At 42.3% G+C, this 19,237-nt stretch overlaps 2 protein-coding genes across 2 annotated transcripts in view; one reads left to right on the top strand and one right to left on the bottom strand.

Moving 5' to 3' along the window:
• Ptprr (protein tyrosine phosphatase receptor type R) overlaps positions 1 to 19,237 on the bottom strand; it is a 234,994-nt gene that overhangs the window by 138,016 nt on the left and 77,741 nt on the right. The window lies entirely within an intron of this gene.
• On the top strand, positions 1,375 to 4,289 carry LOC143435716 (transcription initiation factor TFIID subunit 7-like). The gene has a single exon (XM_076919186.1). The coding sequence runs from the start codon at positions 2,322 to 2,324 to the stop codon at positions 3,498 to 3,500; it is 1,179 nt and encodes a 392-aa protein (XP_076775301.1). The 5' UTR covers positions 1,375 to 2,321; the 3' UTR covers positions 3,501 to 4,289.

Here is a 19,237-nt window from a genome sequence, read left to right as displayed (position 1 = left end):
CAGGTTCTTGATGGGACTGGACCTCGGCCCCTTTCTTTGATTACATTTACCTCAGCTTTCTGTTGAAATAGTGTGTGTGTGTGTGTGTGTGTGTGTGTGTGTGTGTGTGTATTTCATATGTATCATCACATTAGATAATAAAATACTTAAAAAAGTCTGACTATATAACCAAACCTTTGAAATTGTCAGATTAATTTTTATTTAATAACGCTTAGCAAATATGAAATTATATGTGGTAGTGCACACTTAGAGATTATCCTTAGCTGCTACGTGTTTCTTTTGAGGCTAGTCTGGGCTATGAGATCCTCTCTTCTCTCCATTTCCCTTCGAAATAATTTATTTTCATCTTCTCAGTTGTGATGTTTGAGTTACACAAACTAAGTAATAAAATTGAGGTTTTTTTTTGAAATTACAGATTACAGGTATTTTATTGTATTAACGTCAGCTTCCTGATTTTTGTGCTTTATAGTATTCATAGATGAGTAGTGATCAATGATCACAGTTTATTCATCGAGTCTCTCACCAAGAACAGTGCTATAGTAGGCCTTCAGAATAATTCAAAAACATTATCCACTGCTATTTGGGTGAGTGAACAAAAGAAATGACTGCCATACTGCTTTTTACTTCAAGATAATGGAAGGAGAAAGTAAGGCAATTCAAAAATCCATTTAGCAGCTGCACATATTTAATGCATTTGTGAAGCTTGTCAGCGTTTGTAATATGTACCTGTCCTTAAAAAGCCAAAAAATTTAAAAGTCGAGATATATGAAAGTAAAAAAGTCATGTATTTGTAGATTGTCCTCATTTTTCAAGGGAAATAACAACAATAATAAGCCCCGCTGGATTATAGATTCATGCTCTCACTGGATCTGTCTCCCATTTCTTTTTCTCTATAAAGGCCTGTATAGAAACAACTAGCAATTATTGGGCAATAGTATTTTACCAGAGGTAAAAAGGTTTTATTTTCCAGAAGTCAGTAGTTGTTCTTTGATGATGAGAAGAGAACTTTATTTTTTGTTTCTGTGAACAAGCACTAGGCTATTTAGGAGTAAAGAGTCATTGTGCCATTCCTATAGTTAACAGCTAACAGATCCCAATGTTAAATAAAAGTTCTTTCAGGTTGGCATTCACAACTTACAGCATGCTGAAGTAGTTGTTTAAAAAAGGCCCCCACTCCCTTCCCCGTATTTGTGGCCTTTGGTATAATCGGCTGCTGTTTAGATTGGGAACATCGCTAGCTAGCATCGAGCCCAATAGCCTTCTGCCCTTCTCGAAAAAAACTTGAAATAAATAAGTAAACAAATAAGTGAATGAATGAATGAATGAATGAATGAATAAAGAAAGAAAGAAAGAAAGAAATAATGGCTGAGGAAGGGGGTTTGGTGAAGATTCCAGGAGTCGGAAGGCAGTCCCAGCCAACCGACAAGCTAACAGCTCACGGAACCCCCAAATACGTCACAGCGGAACCCCCAAATACGTCACACGCGTTTGCCGCATTAAGTGACAAAAAACCAAAACCCAAACCAATAAAACAAGAAACACACACAAAAGAACATCGAAACAACCCCGGCTCGGTGAAAACAGTCCGCTTTGGATGCTTCGGTGTTCCTCTCGGGAGGCCTGTGACCGGAAGTGCCTGCTGGGCGCCGAAGGTCCTTTTCGGAGTCAGTTCCGGTCCATGTGCCGGAGCGCGCCTGCGGACTCGAGGCTCGCTGCTGTCCGTTAAGCAGCTGCCAGAGGCCTGCGGAGGCCCGGGAGGACTGAGGAGGACTAGGGAGGACCACGGAGGATCCAGGGAGGCGCGTGGAGAACCGTGGAGGAGTGGCTAGAGGCACATAGAGGTACGTGGAGGCCGCGAGGCCTGAGGCGGCTGGCGCCCTGAGGCTCAGGGAGGCCGTGAGGCCCGCGGAGGACTGTGGAGGACTGTGGAGGACTAGGGAGGACTAGGGAGGAGTAGAGGCAAACAGAGGTACGAGGAGGCTGCGAGGCCCGCTCGAGGTGGCATGCAGCAGACCTGCTGTGACGAGTGGAGGCACCGCACCGGGAGGCCATCGAAGCCTGACGCGGTGTGAGGAAGCCATTAGAGGCCAGCTACCTGCCCCAGGGCCCAGCGTGCTGACCGATCCGACCTGTTGAGGTCAGACTTTAATCCTTCCTTCGGGACAGACTCCCTGAGGCCTCGCCCTCGCTGCAGCCCTCAGATCCCGCAGGCCCCAGCCAACGCCCCCTTCTTGGTCCCTCCCAGGACAGCGGAAAGGAAGGTCGAGCCCAGGCCGCACAGCCTCACGTCAGTCCTGGCGCGGATAGGCCAAAGAGCCAAGATGAGTAAAAGCCAAGATGAACTTCCTCACGAACTTGAGAGCCAGTTCATCCTGCGTCTGCCCCCAGAACATGCTTCAGCCGTCAGGAAGATCATACGTTCTGGAAATGCCGCCATGAGAGATAAACTAAAAATTGACTTGTCTCCTGACACCCGGCACGCCATTGTTCAGGTGGATGGCGTTTCGCTGTCTGCCAAACTTGTCGATTTGCCTTGCGTTATTGGAAGCCTGAAAACGCACGACAGGAAAACCTTCTATAAGACGGCAGATGTTTCCCAGATGCTTCTGTGCGGCGCCGATGGTGATCTCCACTCTTCCCCAGAAGAGCCAGCAACTTCCGCTACAGTAACGGGAAACGAAAGGGAAGCAGAGGAAAAATATATCTGGAAGCACGGCATCACTCCACCACTTAAGAATGTCAGAAAGAAACGGTTTCGGAAACCAACGAAAAAGCACCCGGATACGAAGCAAAACGAAGAAAGCCATGGTGGCTACGTTGATTGCAAAGATGTGGAAAAGGAAGTGAAGAGGCTGCTTCGCTCAGACGCCGAAGCCATCAGCAGCCGATGGGAAATCGTTGTTGATGATGATGAAACCAAGGCAGTACAAAGTCAGACCTGCACTCCATATCTTCCATTGCCCTCTGAAGTAGGTGGTCATTTCTCATCAGCATGTGCTATGCCTCAGAGCACATTCAGTGATTCTAGCAGTGGCAAAGATGATCAAGAGAATAAAGATGAGGAGGAAGAGGAGGAGGAGGAAGAAAAAGAGGAGGAAGAAGGGGAGGAGGAGGAAGAGGATGAAGAGGAAGGAGAGGCTGAAGAGGAGGAAGAAGAGGATGATGAGGAGGATGAGGAGGAAGAGGAGGAAGATGATTCTGAAGAAGTCCTGGAAAGAGAGCTACAAGCCAAGTTTATTGAGTTTAGCTTGTGCGAAGCTAATGAAAGTAGCAGTTCAATAATTCTGGGAATTCAGAAGCTGATCCAGTCCAAGGAGAAAAAACTTCAAGAGATTCAGGGCAAAGCACAAAGACAGAAAGATCTCCTCAGAAAATTGGAAAACCCGACCCTCAAGAGTCATTTCCAGTCTGTGCTGGAACAGCTGAAGTTACAGGAGAAGCAGAAATATGAACAGATCCTTTCCCTACAGGAACAACTGAAGTACTTTTTGAAGAAGTAAAACTTTGAATCCACCATCTAGACTGAAGACTTGGTGAAACTGTTTCCCTCTAGTTACCTAATCTTGAATTAATTGTTTTTGTTTCTTTGAACATTTTACTGACTGTAGTGTTTCAAGAACAAAGTCATGTACAAAAGGCAGTATAAAAAATTGTGGTAACGGGTCCCAGTTGATCATGGGGCTTGGCTTCTCTTGGTTAATTTGAGAAGTCTTGAATTGCTTCTCTGTTATGATTTTATCATATTAGGTTGCTGTGCTTAAGAAAGGGAGACAGTCTAGTTTATAAGGACCTACTACTAGTTTGTATATGTTTAAACTGTTCAAGTATTTGCTACAACATAGATAAAAAGCCAACTTCCTAGGTGTGGCAGCCCATATCTGTAATCTCAGCACTTGAGAAGTTTAGGCAGAAGAATTCATAAATTCAAGACCAGCCTGGGTTACATAGCAGCTTCCAGGACCTACTGGTTTACCTAGATCTACAGCAAAACAAAGAATCAATACTAGATTCTGCTAAGGTAAAGGCTGCTTTCCTAATCAGGGTTTTTTTTTCGTTGTTCTTTCCTTGCATGTAATTAATTTTTGTTCATTAACTAGCAGTTGCAGCATAGGTGTTATCCTTATTATTGTAAGTCTCTCTATCCTAACCCCATTAGAACAGATTAGGAAAAGTCAGATGCCTGTAATGCCTATGAAGAGTTCCTTCCCAACCATGGGCTGCTGGGAGGTGTTTTAAAGCTTTATTTACAGTTTATGTTCTTTAAGCAAAAAATAAATTCTTTTGAATGAGAATGAAAGAATCACTACGGACTACTCTTTTGTATATTTTGGCACATAGTAATGTTTAGTAGGCTGAGAAAAGGCAAGGAAAATGTCAGTTGAGAAGGCTTATTTTAAGAAACAGCAGGTAATTTTTCATACAGTACTATATCTCCTAAGAAAGTATATTTCAGGAAATACATTTGTCAGCAGTATTTGATACCCACAAGTGTGTATCACTGTATCACTCTAGTTACCTGGAACTATTTATAGTTCTCTAGACTTAATGATACACACACTTTTCTCTCTGACCAGAATGTAAGTTTGTGTTGGACATATGTGAGGAACACACACACACACACACACACACACACACACACACACACAGAGAGACATAGGAATTTGTCAAAAAACAGATGAAAGAGAAGCAGGAGGGAGAGAAAGGTATGAGGAGGGAGGGAGTAAAATTCATCGCTGAATACTAACAAAAGGCAAATTAGAAACTCACATTTTTGAGAAAATTGGAAGCTATTTGAAAAACAGTTATTATAAAAAGATTAAAATTGATAATCTGGAAGAGCATTGTGGAGAATGGGGGTTAACAAGATTTAAGGTTTAGGAATATATATTTTAAAGTGATTTTAAAGTCATTGTTGGTTCTCAGCTTTTATTTCATATTATGGAATTTTTTATCAAGATTATACAAAATCACCTTAGAAGTAACAGATGTTGAGTAAAATGGAAGGATTTCATATTAAAATAATTACTGGTGGCTTCGGAGATGGCACAGTAGATATAAAAGCATGTCTGGAACAGACATGAAGACTTGGATTCAATGAGCCAGGTAAAAGCCCAGGTGTGGATCTGTTTCCCTAGCACTGTGGGGGCAGAATTTTGGGGCTTGTTAACTGAAAATCTACTTGAGCAAGTTCAGTGAGAAATTTTGCTAAAAGGGTAAGATTGAGAGCAATAGAGCAAGAAAGTAGGCATCGTTCCCTGTCTTCCAGCCTTGCACATAGGCACACACCCAAGGACACGTGTGAGCATACAGCACATACATTCAGCCCACACAAATTTCCTTTAAGAAAAATGAAGGAAATTCTAACTGTGCCCCATTAGTCAGTGTTACTATAAATCACGGTAAGTCAATTTTTTTTTTCAGTTTTTAAAAGGGCAATTATCTCACCCTCTAGCCCAGTGTGACTTCAAACTTACAAGTTTAGCCGTCAAGTGCTGGGATTATGCCTGAATGAACAGTTTTAGGGTGTTGTTTCTCTAGTTTCTAATGAGTAAAGGAACTTCTTTAAGATTACAATTTGATTTGATTCTGCAAATAGATGTTTAGTGAGGTTTACCTGTATTGGACCACTTACAACGAAGACGCATGAATCATAATTTCAAGGAGGTTGCAGGTAATGACATTGACCATATCAGTCAAATTACACCTACATAGATTTTTAAATCTTAATTATGTGTCTATGTGTGGATATATGCACACAAGTACAACTGCCCAAGGAAGCCAAAGTTATTAGATCCACCAGGAGCTGGAGCTACAAATGATTGAGCTGCCTGACATAGACATAAGGAACAGAACTAGGGTCCTCTTCAAGGGCAGTATGCATGTTTAACAACTGAGTTCTCCATCTCCTCTTACTTATTTTTAAGATTACATTTGGAATCACCAGTAGAATCAAATTAGCCCAAGCATGCCAACGTGCAGTGATTTGAGGGGTTGCCGGGCAACATCAATTGTTAAAAAGGGTCACTTCAATCTTAAATTTGTTTTATCTTTCCTGAGATTACAGCTAAAGAATCCAAGCATCTTGTAAGATGCAAGCACTGTCATCATGGTCGTGCGTGCGTGTGTGTGTGTGTGTGTGTGTGTGTGTGTGTGTGCATTTATTTAGTTCTATGTATGCTATTTAGAAGAAGATTTTTAAAGAAAAGGCAGTTGGAGAAGGAGATGTATAGTTAAGACATGGAATGGAAGCCCTGAGATAAACAAAATGGAGAGGCTGTGAAATAAGAGACGCTCAACAACACTCATGAGCTCTTGTCAGTTCACTTCTTCCAAGACAGCCACTCTTGATCTCTTGTCTTTCCTCTTTCTAGCCCATCTCCCTGATATTGTGTATAGATTCTGTTGTCCGTAGGGTTACGCTCTGACACCTATGCAGTTGTCCTAAAAAAAAAGTTCCCACAGTTCCTCCAAGTGTTACATGTTTCTCTACTTAAACTTCCAAAGTTAATGTCAGTGGATGGGAAAATGAGCAGGCTGTTGTCCACCCAGGATGGTGTCAGAATGTATTTATTCTGAGAGGAATTTATTTAAGAAATAGATTTAAGAAAGGAATATATTTAAGAGACATATTTGTCAATATTCAAGCAAAGGCAAATTATGTTAAAAGTGGTCATTGCTTTTAATGACTTGATGTGATACAGTAATAAGTTTGACATGCTGAGACCTGACAGCAAGGTAGCAACCCTTGGAGCCTATGCCAAGAGGGAGAGTAGAAAGGAGGGAAGAAAGTAGATATCAACATGTCTGATTTCTGTGGAGACTGTGTAGGATTTCAAATTCAAAGAGAGGGAACGAATTCTAGAGTTCTAGGGAAGTTAGTATAAAAATATGTATTATTGAGCACCAATGTATACAAGCCCATTGGCATCCAAGATCTGAAAGAAAAACAAGGAAAGACTGCATTTGACAGCTGACTTTTAAGCATAACCCCAAAACAGAAAACACAGAAAATGCCTGAAACTATAAGACAACTAGAATTATCAGTTGGAATCAATATAAATGCATAGTAAAGACAGCAAGGGATTCTTTTTTGTTTTAAAGATGAGTTAGGTTTGCAGAATATGAAAAAAAAAAGGAGTCAATGCTTTTCTGTAACAGAAATAAACAACCCACTCTGCCAAGTGGAAATTAATGTCAGAATCCAGGCTTAACTCTTTCTCAGATTAAAAAAAAAAAAAACCTGAATTTTAATGTTCATGAAAAAAATGTGTCCTGCACTGTAGAAACTGGGCCAATTATTGCTTTATTCATAATTTCATGTCTCTAGTACCAGACACCGTGTGGGGAAGCAGCCAAGGGCCAAGCAAAAGGTGCCAGAATTCTGCATGCAATTAGCTGGCAAGCTGTGGAGGCCTCCCTCCTCCCTGTTCACACACATATATAAATAACTCCTCCCACCTTCCAGACAGGAACTGAATGAACGTAGAGGAAGGAAGCTAACTCAATCCATCCGTGACTAGGAAGGCAGAATCTTCAATAGGTGCTCCCCAAAGAAAGCATTTTAAAATGTTCTTTTGACCATTTTCAGAAGGCACAGATTTAATATGCCTATGACTGAAACATCCTCTCATCTGATTCATCGGTCCTGTGGAGTTGAGTGTTAATACAGTTAATGCCTGGCATGCCGGGCATGGTGTCTTATGCCTGGAATTTAAGCACTGAGAAGGCATATAAGGACTGTAAATTTGATTATTTTTAGCATTGATTGTGCGTGTGTGCGTGTGTGTGTGTATGTGTGTAGGTGTGTTTAATCTTTGGATATTCCCCTAAAACTCAGTTCAAAAACTAAAACAAAACTAAACATTTTTGGGATTGAACATTCCTTTCTCTTAGACTTTCTTTGCAATTCTCTGTAGCAATGCAAAGCACACACACACACACACACACACACACACACAGAGTATTTTTACTTTGTGAAATTCATAGAAAACACTGTAATTCCTTAGAGGTCTCCCATCCCCACTTTAGTTTTTTAAGAGTACAGTCTCATGTAGCTCACACTGGCTTCAAACTCACTGCATAGCAACAATGGCTTTACCTCCTGGTCCACCTCCCCAGTGCTGAGATCACATCGGGAACTATTACACCTTACTCTTCAGAAGCTTTAGGCCATCTTTTAGTTAAGCTCGAGACAGAATAGAGAGACATTGATACAATTGAATATTGTTATTCTGCACAATTACACATTTACATGTGCTATGATAACAATAAAGGAAATTATGAAGGGTACTGTAAGTTCATCTTGCCCAAGGCAGGACAGAACGGTGCAGTAGTGACTAGCAGAAAAATGTCTCAGCAGTAAACTCAAAGCCAGAGGTTAAGTTGCCAGCTCTTCTTCTACGTGTTAATCACGCCTCACACTTTATATTATTATTGTTCTTTTACAGCTTGCACCAGTTAGGCCGCTTTCTACTTTCTGCTTAGAACTTTAGTTTCCATACTAGACTGCCCGTAGTGTAGGGGCAGGCATGAAATCTGCCCTCTCCACCATTCCATAAGCCAAGGGAGGTATCTAGGGGATAGACTCTTCCCCAGGAGAAGACTCAAAGGTCTGAGACAACAAGGTCACGTAAAGCAGCTGCCCATCTGCTTGGTCATGAGCCAGCTGAAGTCCCCAGCCTGTGAGTGCAGCTATGAAGTGGCCAGGATGGTGGAGGGAAAGCAGCAGAGGAAACAACACAATGAGGAGAGGGTGGTATGTGTGCAGCACTGAGATGCTCCTCAACCTGCATCCACAGAAGCCTGGGTTGCTTCTCTGCTCCAGGCCAGAAGATCCCACAGGGAAGCAGCTCCTGGATTCTTGTCTGTGGCCTCACCATGTCCCTTGGTTTTCTCCTAACATTCAGCATCTTGTGTTGTTAATGATGAGCTGTTTGCGCAGCAACTCTCTTTTATTATTAACTCTTATGTCTCAGCACATAGTAGACATTTAACAAGTATTTTGTTTAACTAGAGGAATACATAGTTTCTAGCAAAATGCCTGTTAAGTGCTTTGAAAAGATAAAGGACCATTGAACATTAAAATTTACCATCTCTATTTAAAAACGGGGTATGTGTGTGCCCAAAGGTTTTGAAACATAGTATCTGAGTATCTTAGCAGAACGTTCATTCATGTGAAAAACACCATCCATCTGTATTTGAGCAAGGCCTAGACTATACTTGGTTCACAAATGGATTAAGGTGCTCTTGAGCATCTGTGGCGTCAGCAGTGGGCTGGTCCTTGGAGAAGCACAATGTGGCTGGTGGGGTTAGCTTCTGGGCCTTTATATTCTTTTAACCCACTGCTGGAGAGCAAGGGCCTGTTGGCAAATATTTGGCAGTGACTTGACCAGAGTCCATACGTGTTAGACCAAGGGTGAGGAACATAATTCTATTAGGACCAAGGATAATTGTCACTTGCCATACTGTCGCCCATGAGTTTGTAGGGTTAGTGGTCACTGACATCATATAGAATTGGGCTAGTCTCATGTACCATTCAATGAACTTTTCTATGTTTATCCCTCTTAATCCCAGCAGGTGCACAGTATTTTTATTCTAGTTTATAATAAAACAAACTTGGTAAAAGTGTGATCACCCAAATTCTCCTAGACAGGGATGGAGGTGGGATTCCAGTCCAGTCAGCTTGAGAACATTGATCAGTTCGTGCCATTACCTTGTTGCACACATGAATTGCTCCAGTTCAAATCCCTACCAGGAAACTAACTGCACAGTACAAATCAATGATGGACCTCCCCAAATGTGGGGCTAGTGCTAAAGAAACCCAATATGAAATAACCATGTAAAACGTTGGCTGCCACACCACAATCAGCTTCTTATTCTGATAGTTTTTGGAATAGGAAACATTTGACTATTCCTTATATTGATGCTTTAAAGTTCCTGTAAGAATGTGTCCCTTAGCTTGGCAAGGGCCTCCTAGTCACACACGGTAGTGTACACCTCCAATCCCAGTACTAGGGAGGTGGGATAGGCAGATCCCTCAATTCAAGGATAGCTTGGTTTACACAGGGAGACCTTGTCTCAGACAAAAAAGGGAAGAAAATATATATATATATATATATATATATATATATATATATATATATATATTTAATAATATATATATATTAGGAATTTTAAACATTTTTTTATCTGCAACTTTATGAAATACTAGAAACTAAGGAGAGGGAGTAGGCACGGGGAGGAGGGGCAAGGGAAAGAAAGATGGGGAATCCTAGTAGACTGAGAGATTGTTGGTAACACCTCTCCTTCAATTAATCTGGGAATGGAACTGTGCTAATAAGGTGAGAGAGAAGGAGTGAGGTGCAAATGGAGTGGCGATAATGGGGAAGGTGAGAAGGAGGTGGAAACACTGGCATTCACACTGTCTCTTCACACCCTGCTGTAGAAGGCCTGGTAGAGCAGCACAGCACGACCTGTGCTAATGAGTCCCACTCTGTCTCCTGTTTCCAACTCCTCTCCTTGAAACTCCCTTAACTGTCTAATAGCTCACAGGAGATGCTTTTATAAAGGTTTCCTTTTGGATCAAATGAGTCAGCAAAGAGCACTAGGCAAGAGATCGGTGTGTGCCGAAGCAAAGGGCTAATGGATTCAGTATTTTATTGTCACTTCTATTCCTGAATATTCCTGGAATCAACTTGGATTTTCCAATACATGGCCAACGACTCTGAGTGCACTTAAGAGGAAGAGAACAGACACTGCAGAGTCATTGTGTTTGTGTGGTGTTGAAACATCCATGAATGTAACTTGGGGCTCAATGGATCTATTTATATTTTTAAATTATATATATACATATATATACATATATATATGTATATATATATATTCTGTATATAATTATATACAGAATTCTGTATATTTTAGTGATCAGATCTAAGTTTGTTTCCCCTCAGGTATTGCTTTTCAAAGATCATTGTTCCATATAACTGGGCAGTAGCAAACAGTTCTCTTGAAACAGAGCTGTCAAGTCTCCTTTGGACTGAGTAGTGGATGGGGAGTCACAGCAGAAGACCTGGGGCTCTACTTAGAAGTCAGGACCCAAGGAGCCCATACTTTCTCAAGTGTATATGTTAGTCAGTTGGGGTACAGGCTCAACATGTTATGGGATCAGGTAGTTGAGCCTACCTATGAGATGTAAAGAACTCAAATGATCTTCTACTTTGGGGCTTGTTTATTAGATACTTGAACATAATGTCTTCTATTTTTAAGTAAATTAAGGCTCAGATGGCTGGTTGATCTTTTTAAGGCTACGAAAGCAAGGAGTAGGTGAGCTGGACCTTAACCTCAGAGTTTGGTTCTATGCTCGTTGCTCATATTCAGATTTTCTTCCTAGGGAACAGCAAGTCAGGATCTACCCACAGAGTCACAGAAAATACAAAATCAAGCCAAAAACACACTCTGGGGCAGTGTCAGGCCCGAGCAACAGTGATGTGGGAGATACACTTGTAAGTGTGTGTGATGGGCAGTTATGGCAGGTTGTATTGCCTAACCAGTCTAACCTTACAGTAGTTTTTTTAAAAAAAAAAAGAAATGCTTTCACTCAGGAACACTATGTTCAAAGGGGTTCTGCTCACGGCAGTATCTGAGACCTAGTCTGAGGAAGACCTCCTCCTGAAATGCTTCCCTTACACAGGAAAAAATAGCATAATCATGCTCATAGTTTCTGCTTTAGAATGTCATTCCACAACCATAGTTTAGAGACTAAAAGAAACCACAAGTCTTGTCATCAGTTTACAGAGAAGGACAAAGGATATTTGTGACCAGCATGAGTCTCCTCAAATCTCATTATCTCCTGAGCTGCGAGGCTGTGGGCATCACCTCAGAGACTGCCACTGATGCCTTAACTGCTGAGGCTGTCAGCACTGTGCTGCTGCCAGAAGATGCTGGCAGGCAGCAATATAAGTCTTTGCCAGAGCAAACATGGAGGTTGCGTATAAGGGTCCTTAGTTTGCACTGCACATTTAAGTGACATACTTGGAACAGTTCAAAGAAAGTGTCTATGTGGTAACCACATCCAGACACTAGATAGAAGTAGTGAAAGGAGAGACCTTATCCACATTGCTTACTGTTGGATGAGAGTGCTTATCAGTGACATATCTGATGTTGAGAGTAGGTAATCTACTGCTAGTCACTATTAAAGCCTTCTGCTAGCTCTTTAAATAATCACAGTGATCCACACGAAGAAGGTACCATGATTACCCCTACTTCATAGATGACAAAGCTGATGCAGAGAGGTTATATAACGTGCTCGAGTTCATGGATGACTTCAGTGGGTGGAACCCTGTACCAAGGACCCCACACTTTTAATCTCATCGGGCCATAACCAAAGACTATTGCGTGTATCAAGTGCTCACTTTCGTTTGTGCGTTTGGTGGTAGGAACAAGGTTAAAAGCATTTTATTGGCGATTCCTCAGAAGACATTGTCTCGCTATTTCGAACCCTATACTCTTAATTTACTAACAGTCATAGTCATCCTCAGTCAAGGGTAAAGCAGGCACCCAGTTAAGCTCTTCAAAAACTCATTTTGTTCCTTTCGATAAGCAAGTACCAGGGCAGCTAAGGTAAATGCAAGGGGATTCGCCAAGCCTGCAGGTGGAGAAGGCACAATCACAGGCAATCAGGGCGCCAGTGTCTCTCAGCAGCTGTAAAGTGCCTGGCTTCCTTCAGAGTGGAGAGTTCTGTTTCGACAAGCGCTGTAAAACAGAGCAGACCGTGAATCAGGTCACCATTTTCTCTTTGGCTGATGGTCTGAAGAACCAGCCCCTGAAGACAGAAGGCAAGGTGTCCAGTTAGACCTGCTCTTTGGGATGCCTGCATGTTGTCACATGAAGCTCTCTCAGTTCCTAAGAGAGCCTGCCTCATTTCCAGTCACTTTTATAGCCACTGACCCCCCCCCCCCCCACTATGTATTGCTTGTACATAGCTTAGCCTTTCTTTTAAAGTCAGGAAGTCTGCCAGTGTAGAGCTTGCTATTTAAACTGGGGCTGTTTCTTGGAGCACCCTGATTATGTTAAAGCCCGGGGCTGACTCTCTGCACTTACCACGGTTCAGTTTTAACATGCATGTTCTGCAACAAATTCACTTTCTGGGCTTTAGATTTCTCCTCTAAGACTTAAATAAATACAACCGTATCCCACCACATCTGTTCCTCTTAATACCTGGAATAGGTCAGAAGAATAGGGCAGGATTTCTTGTTCACAGAAGGATCACTAACTCAGGCTGGTGTGGCCCTCGTACGTATTGGACCTCCTGTGATTCATTGATGGGGGATTTCCTTGGGCTGCACTTCTGCAGGTCAGAGGACTCAAATACAATAGTCAACCGTAATGAGCAGGTGATGTCGGCAAATAAAATAGGCCAGCTTCTGACTGTCGTGAAGTGGAAGGTCAAGGTTCTGTCTACAGGGGTTTGTTCTCCCAAAGCTGCAGCTCGGTGCTGCTGTGTGGAAATTTCGGACCTAAGGCTGCTAAGACCTAGGATTCTAAGGGGAGTTCTGTGAGCAGAGGTTCCCTCAGAATGCCCGACTGTGTTGACTATTCTGCAGGCCATTCGATTCTTAGATCATGTCTGTAATTGTGGTCAGTCGGGATGTTGCAGATCAAGAGCCGAAACTATCTTGGAGGCTGAGGCAGGAGGGTGGCAAGTTTAAGATATGCCTGGGCTACGGAGTTAAAGGGCAGCTTGGCAACCTAGTGGGTTCTTTTCTTCAGATTTAAAAGTTAAAAAAAGAAGAAGGAGGATTAGAGTTGGGGTTGTAGCTCAGCAATAGAGCAGGGGCCCAGTCCCTAGCTGAACTGTCTTGGGCTATCTTTATTCTTTGTAATACCCACCTATCATACATCTCTTTATCTGACCTAGCATTTTTTTCAACGTGCACATAAAACCTATTGTAGAGATAACCTTAATACAGCACTAGCTTCTCCTAACTAGAAGCATGGGAAACCGCCAGAAAACGTCTTGTCCAGTGCTTCTCAGCCTTCCAAATGCTGTGTGACTCCCGACCATAAATTACTTCGTTGCTACTTCATAATGTTGCTAGTTATAAATTCATATGTAACTATCTGGTATGCAGGATATCCAATATGTGACTCCTGTAACAGAAGTCAACCATTAAAGGGGTCTAGACCCACAGGTTGAGAACCCCTCGTCTAGGCTCAAAGTAGAGTGCCCCGTTTCATTGTAATCTCCTGCCTGATGTCTCTGCTAGTGCATTCAGCACACACATTGGTTTATAACCTCTCTTTACTCTGTGGTAGAGTTCATGTAGCCATTTCCACAGTGGTACATACAATTCAGGGTAACCTGAAATTGGGTTCCAGGAACACAGTCACTAATATTAGGATCAGAATGAATGGCCTATTATTTCTTTTGGAACAAGTACTGTGTTTTGCATTGACAGTTCAAAATTCAGATTTTTTTTTTAAATGTACCGTATTCAGATTTAAAACATCTCACATTTTGAGATGTTTGGGAGAAAATAGGTTGCTGGCAGAAGGAACTTGAGAAAGTACGATCTCTTTGAAAGATACAAACCACTGGATCTGACAGAGTGGGTTTTGCACAAGGGAAACAGCAAGAACAGGACCCGAAAGTTCCCCGGGTTTTACCTGCATGCAGTGTGATGTCATTCAAGGATCCAAACTGACATGGCAGAGTTGGGGTCCCATGGATATTGGAGTGGTAAGAAGGCGAGTCAAGAAGGAGAAAATGGGTTGGGGCAGGAGTGTGCCGCCACCTTGTCCGGGACACCCTAGGACAGCACAGGTGGAGAAGTAGGGGAGAGGTGAATGTAGAATTAGGAGGACAGGAGACAGGATGGAGGGGTGGGGTCAGTGTGGTGATGAGGAGAAGGGAGTGCCAGAGTTGTCATTCAGGCTTCTAAGCTGGCAGAGCGTGTGGATTGTGACTCAGTTGTTGACTGACACTGGAAGGACTGGGGCAGGAACAGGCAGGGTGGGCTGATGACAAGGGAAAGGAAAGCTGTAAGTCCCATGTCTGGTTTTGTGAAGCATCCAGGTTGGCTGGAGACAACATCTTGGGACCTACATATGTAAAGATGATGCAGTCCTGAGAAGGGCGGGGGTGGGGTGGGGATGAGAAGCAGCCTAAGAACAGGCTCTGGAGATGGACCATTTCCAGGGCAGAGAAGAGATGCCCACGAGACTGCTAAAGGCGTATGATTCTGCATTCTACCACTGCATATTTAAACGCCACCTCCAGCCCAGCATGGGGTAAGACAGTGCAACCCTCACTCATGCTGAGCACTGATTCAGAGAGCTAAGCTGACAAGTGACAGGCTTACCTGCATGTAGCAATCAATGACTCAATGAATCGACCCCTGTGAGAACCATGTGTGCATCTATAATGAGGCCCCCTAGGTAGCATATACTCAACACAATGAAGAACATTGGCTTTTCCTGGGCCTGTTCATTTCTTCCCATGCAATTTTTTTTTTCACCAAAGAGCTGCTGTAGTTGGATATTTTCTCCTATTTGGAGAAGGACACACAATGATTTTGGCTTTGACTCTATCAGCAGGCTTTCTCAGAGAGTCAGGAAGTTATTGACGCCCGAGCCAGCAGGACATATTGTAGAGAACAGAGATACAGCTTCCTGTCACTGATAATGTCCTCTCTTAACATTGTGGTCTGGGACACCGTTGCTGTCACCGTGGGACCAGAGTCCCTGGGCTGGCTTTAGAACACGGTGATCATAGATCATCAATATTTTTTGAAATGATTCTGAAGATAAATCCATTCACAGTTTGCTTATGCAATCCTAGGGGTAATTATTTCCCTAATAAATCTTTGAGGAGGAAAATCACGCTGTTACTTTTAGATGTAACATTTCCCACCATAAATACTGAGTTGCCTTTCTAACTAGAAAACCTTTCTCTAGTGTCTCTTTGTGGAAGGAGTTGATGCTCGGAGTAGCAGTATGGCCAAGCAGATGCCCAGGATCCTACAGGGCTGTCCCGATGAAAAGAGTATTGATCTTAAATCAGAAACGGGTTTAATGTTACACTTTTGCACTTCTTGATTTTAGTTCTGGGAACTGATTGTCAAATCTGATGCCAGGCTGGGCAAGAGTCCTACTTCCACCCTCTTTCTCTTGCCCTGACTTTGAGGTAGAGTCCCAGTTCACTGTCTCAGACAGGCCTTGAACTTTGATCCTCCCACCTCCATCTCCTGACTCTCTGGGATCATGGACTCGCAGTGCAGGAAGTGGTTGTACTTATCCTGCCTTGTTCTCTCATTTCCATGTAAGGAAGGCACTTTGGGTCTCCAAAATGGATTTGGCTGGCTGTAATAGTGGATGGTGCCTCTGGGAAACAATTCCTATAGCTTGTCAGATTGAAGGGCAACGGGACGGTGAAGAATCAGGAAGGAGTTAAGAAAGAGTCTTTGGTCTCCAATCATCTTTGATTCCGTAATGACTTGTGATTAGAAGAGATTTGCATAAGTGGAAATTATAAATTGCCACTTAGGATGATAAGCTATTGATTATTCATGATTAATTTGTAGTCATTTGTAATTAATGATGCTGTGATGGTATCACTGTTCATGACTGGTCCTACTCTTTAGCTGATAGCTGAAAGTGACCAGGCAGAACAAGAGACTGCACCAACTTCCTTCTAAGTGGGGAGAAAGGAGGAAGTTGGGCACTCACTGTTATACCACTTTGCGAGGTTCCCAGTGTACACCTTTACCGCTGACTGGAAACTGAGTCGCTTTGTGAGCATGCGCGATACCTGGTTACTTCTCTGACAGTGGTTCTCTGGGAACCAACCAGAAACATCCACATCGAACGTTTGGCCTCCCTGTTAGGAAAGCAAAACCTCACTTTTATTTTCCTTTCCATCTCCTCCCACAAATGGCATAGAGAATATGTAATTTAATTAAATTAGTGTTTCTTCATAAATGTAAACGGGTCTAGCGAGCACAAGTAGTTTCCTTTTTCTCTTTCTCTCTTTGGAATCATTTATTTAATTAAATCATCAGCCTCGTAAACTCGGCTAGCATTTTTTGCAAGGGACATTCTGATTAATGGAACCTTGTCTCTGTTTCCAAAGTCCTCCCTAACGTCTATTCCCTTCCCTTCTTTCTGCGTTTACTCTCAAAGTTTAGGTCAGTGTCTCTTCTCTCGTATTTAAACGCCTTTTGCGTTGCATTGGTTGTCCGCTGGACCACACTAAAATCCGTTTAGAATAAAGTTAAAAACCCTAGCGTGATCAGCAACGCCCCGCACAGCCCAGCGCTTCCCATTGTTGGCTCTCTTCATTTGCCTTTAACATCTTTAGCCCCTACTTTGAAAGCACATGCTTCTCGATGCTTCAGGACCTGAGGACATGCTCGTTCTAAATTGCTTTCTGTGGCTGTGATAAATGCCACGATCAAAACTAACCTGGAGGAAGGGACGTATTTTCTTTTGCACGTTACAGTCCATTATAGAGAGAAGACAAAGCAGGAACTAGAAGCAGAAACCACGGAGTGCTGCTTACCAGATTGCTCCCTGTTTGCTCAGCCAGCTTTTTATACGTAGGCCAGGCTTACCTGCCTCATGACATACTGCCCACAGTAGGCTGGACTCCTCTATAGCAATGCCCCACAGACAGGTCCACACGCTAATCTGATGGACACATTCCTCAGCTGAAGTTCCCTCTTCCCAGATTGTCAAATTGGTTGGTAGCCAAGATGAGTCATTACAATGCTGTCTTCCCAGCTTGAAATCTCTCCCATTTCCACTACCTGTCTAACTCTTATTTAGTTCTCAGATTTCAAGTTTTCATTACTTCATCAGGGGGTTTATCTTAATTTCTTAGCCCAGTTTATGTACTTAAGGTGCACACATTTTTACTGAGCCTGCTTATTTATTATTCTGACCTACTCTTTTCTCTCTCTCTCTCTCTCTCTCTCTCTCTCTCTCTCTCTCTCTCTCTGTCTGTCTCTCTCTCTCTCTCTATATATATATATATGTGTGTGTGTGTGTGTATGTATATAGATATGTATACATATATACGTATATATATATACATATATATAATATAGTATATAATGCCTATTGTATACTATCAATACACTATTCTCTAAACAGATAAAGATCTATTTTAAAAATATTTGATGCCTATTATATATTATTAATACACTATTCTCTAAATAGATAAAGATCTATTTTAAAAATATTTGTAACTTCCAAGGCAAATAAGGTATAGAATTCTGAACACCAGTTTTGTTGGGGTGGTGGTACCAGAACACAACTATAAAGAAGAGACTTAAATGGCAAGGGAGACACAGGGGAATGGTGGCTATAGATGGAGGCCTGTTAGAAAATTAGGGCACCGTTTGGACACCATAGATGGAGCCCATTAGAAAATGAAGATACCGTCTGCCATATTGGACGCTCTTGTTTGGTTCCAGATTTGTCTTCCAAGCTGACCACTTGCTCACTCTCCTGGATGTGGTCTCCAGTTTATAAAGTGAAGATGCGACACTGTACAAACTCTAATCATTTCTCTCTTTCTTAGATTTTATGCTGCTAAAGCCACTTGGCTGCCTTCATAAGCACGAGACAGATAGTTTGACAGAGGACAAATACCCCCCACGTTGGCAGAAGAGTATGATGACTTCCCTGACACAAGTGCAACTTTTTTATTTTGTAATTTCAGAGAAAGCTTTCAACTTTGTGATGTGTCTTGTCTCGATCATGGGGGCTGAGTCTCATGTATTCAGCATTCACTTATAAAACAAAAATTTCCAGGTGCCAGTGTGCCTTTTGGCACCATCAAAGATGGCAATCAATGAAGTGGGCATCCCGTGAGATCAACACACATCACTACCTTTGATTGACGTTTCTACAAGGGAGGGTACATATAGATGAACATGGATCTGTCCCCAAGGTGATCTAATTGGTTTAAGTATGGCTACTAGCTACTTATCACAAGCTTTATCTATACTCAAAAGGGAGTAACCTGGAAATACAAAACCAATGACAACATTCTTTGCTGTTGATCATTGATTGACACTACTTGAGAGTAGAAGAGAGAAACCTGGAGGTTATGCAAAAGTCCAGATCGCATGGCCAGGTAGGAAGATGGCCACTTAAGTGCAGAATATGTCAGAGGCAGAAAGCTAGAAACCAGCTTGAGTAAACTTGGCATTATAGGGACACTGCATAAGTGTAC

The sequence above is a fragment of the Arvicanthis niloticus genome, chromosome 22 (genome assembly GCF_011762505.2).
Source record: "Arvicanthis niloticus isolate mArvNil1 chromosome 22, mArvNil1.pat.X, whole genome shotgun sequence".
Classification (NCBI taxonomy): domain Eukaryota; kingdom Metazoa; phylum Chordata; class Mammalia; order Rodentia; family Muridae; genus Arvicanthis; species Arvicanthis niloticus.
This window is presented reverse-complemented; position numbering and strand designations above follow the sequence as displayed.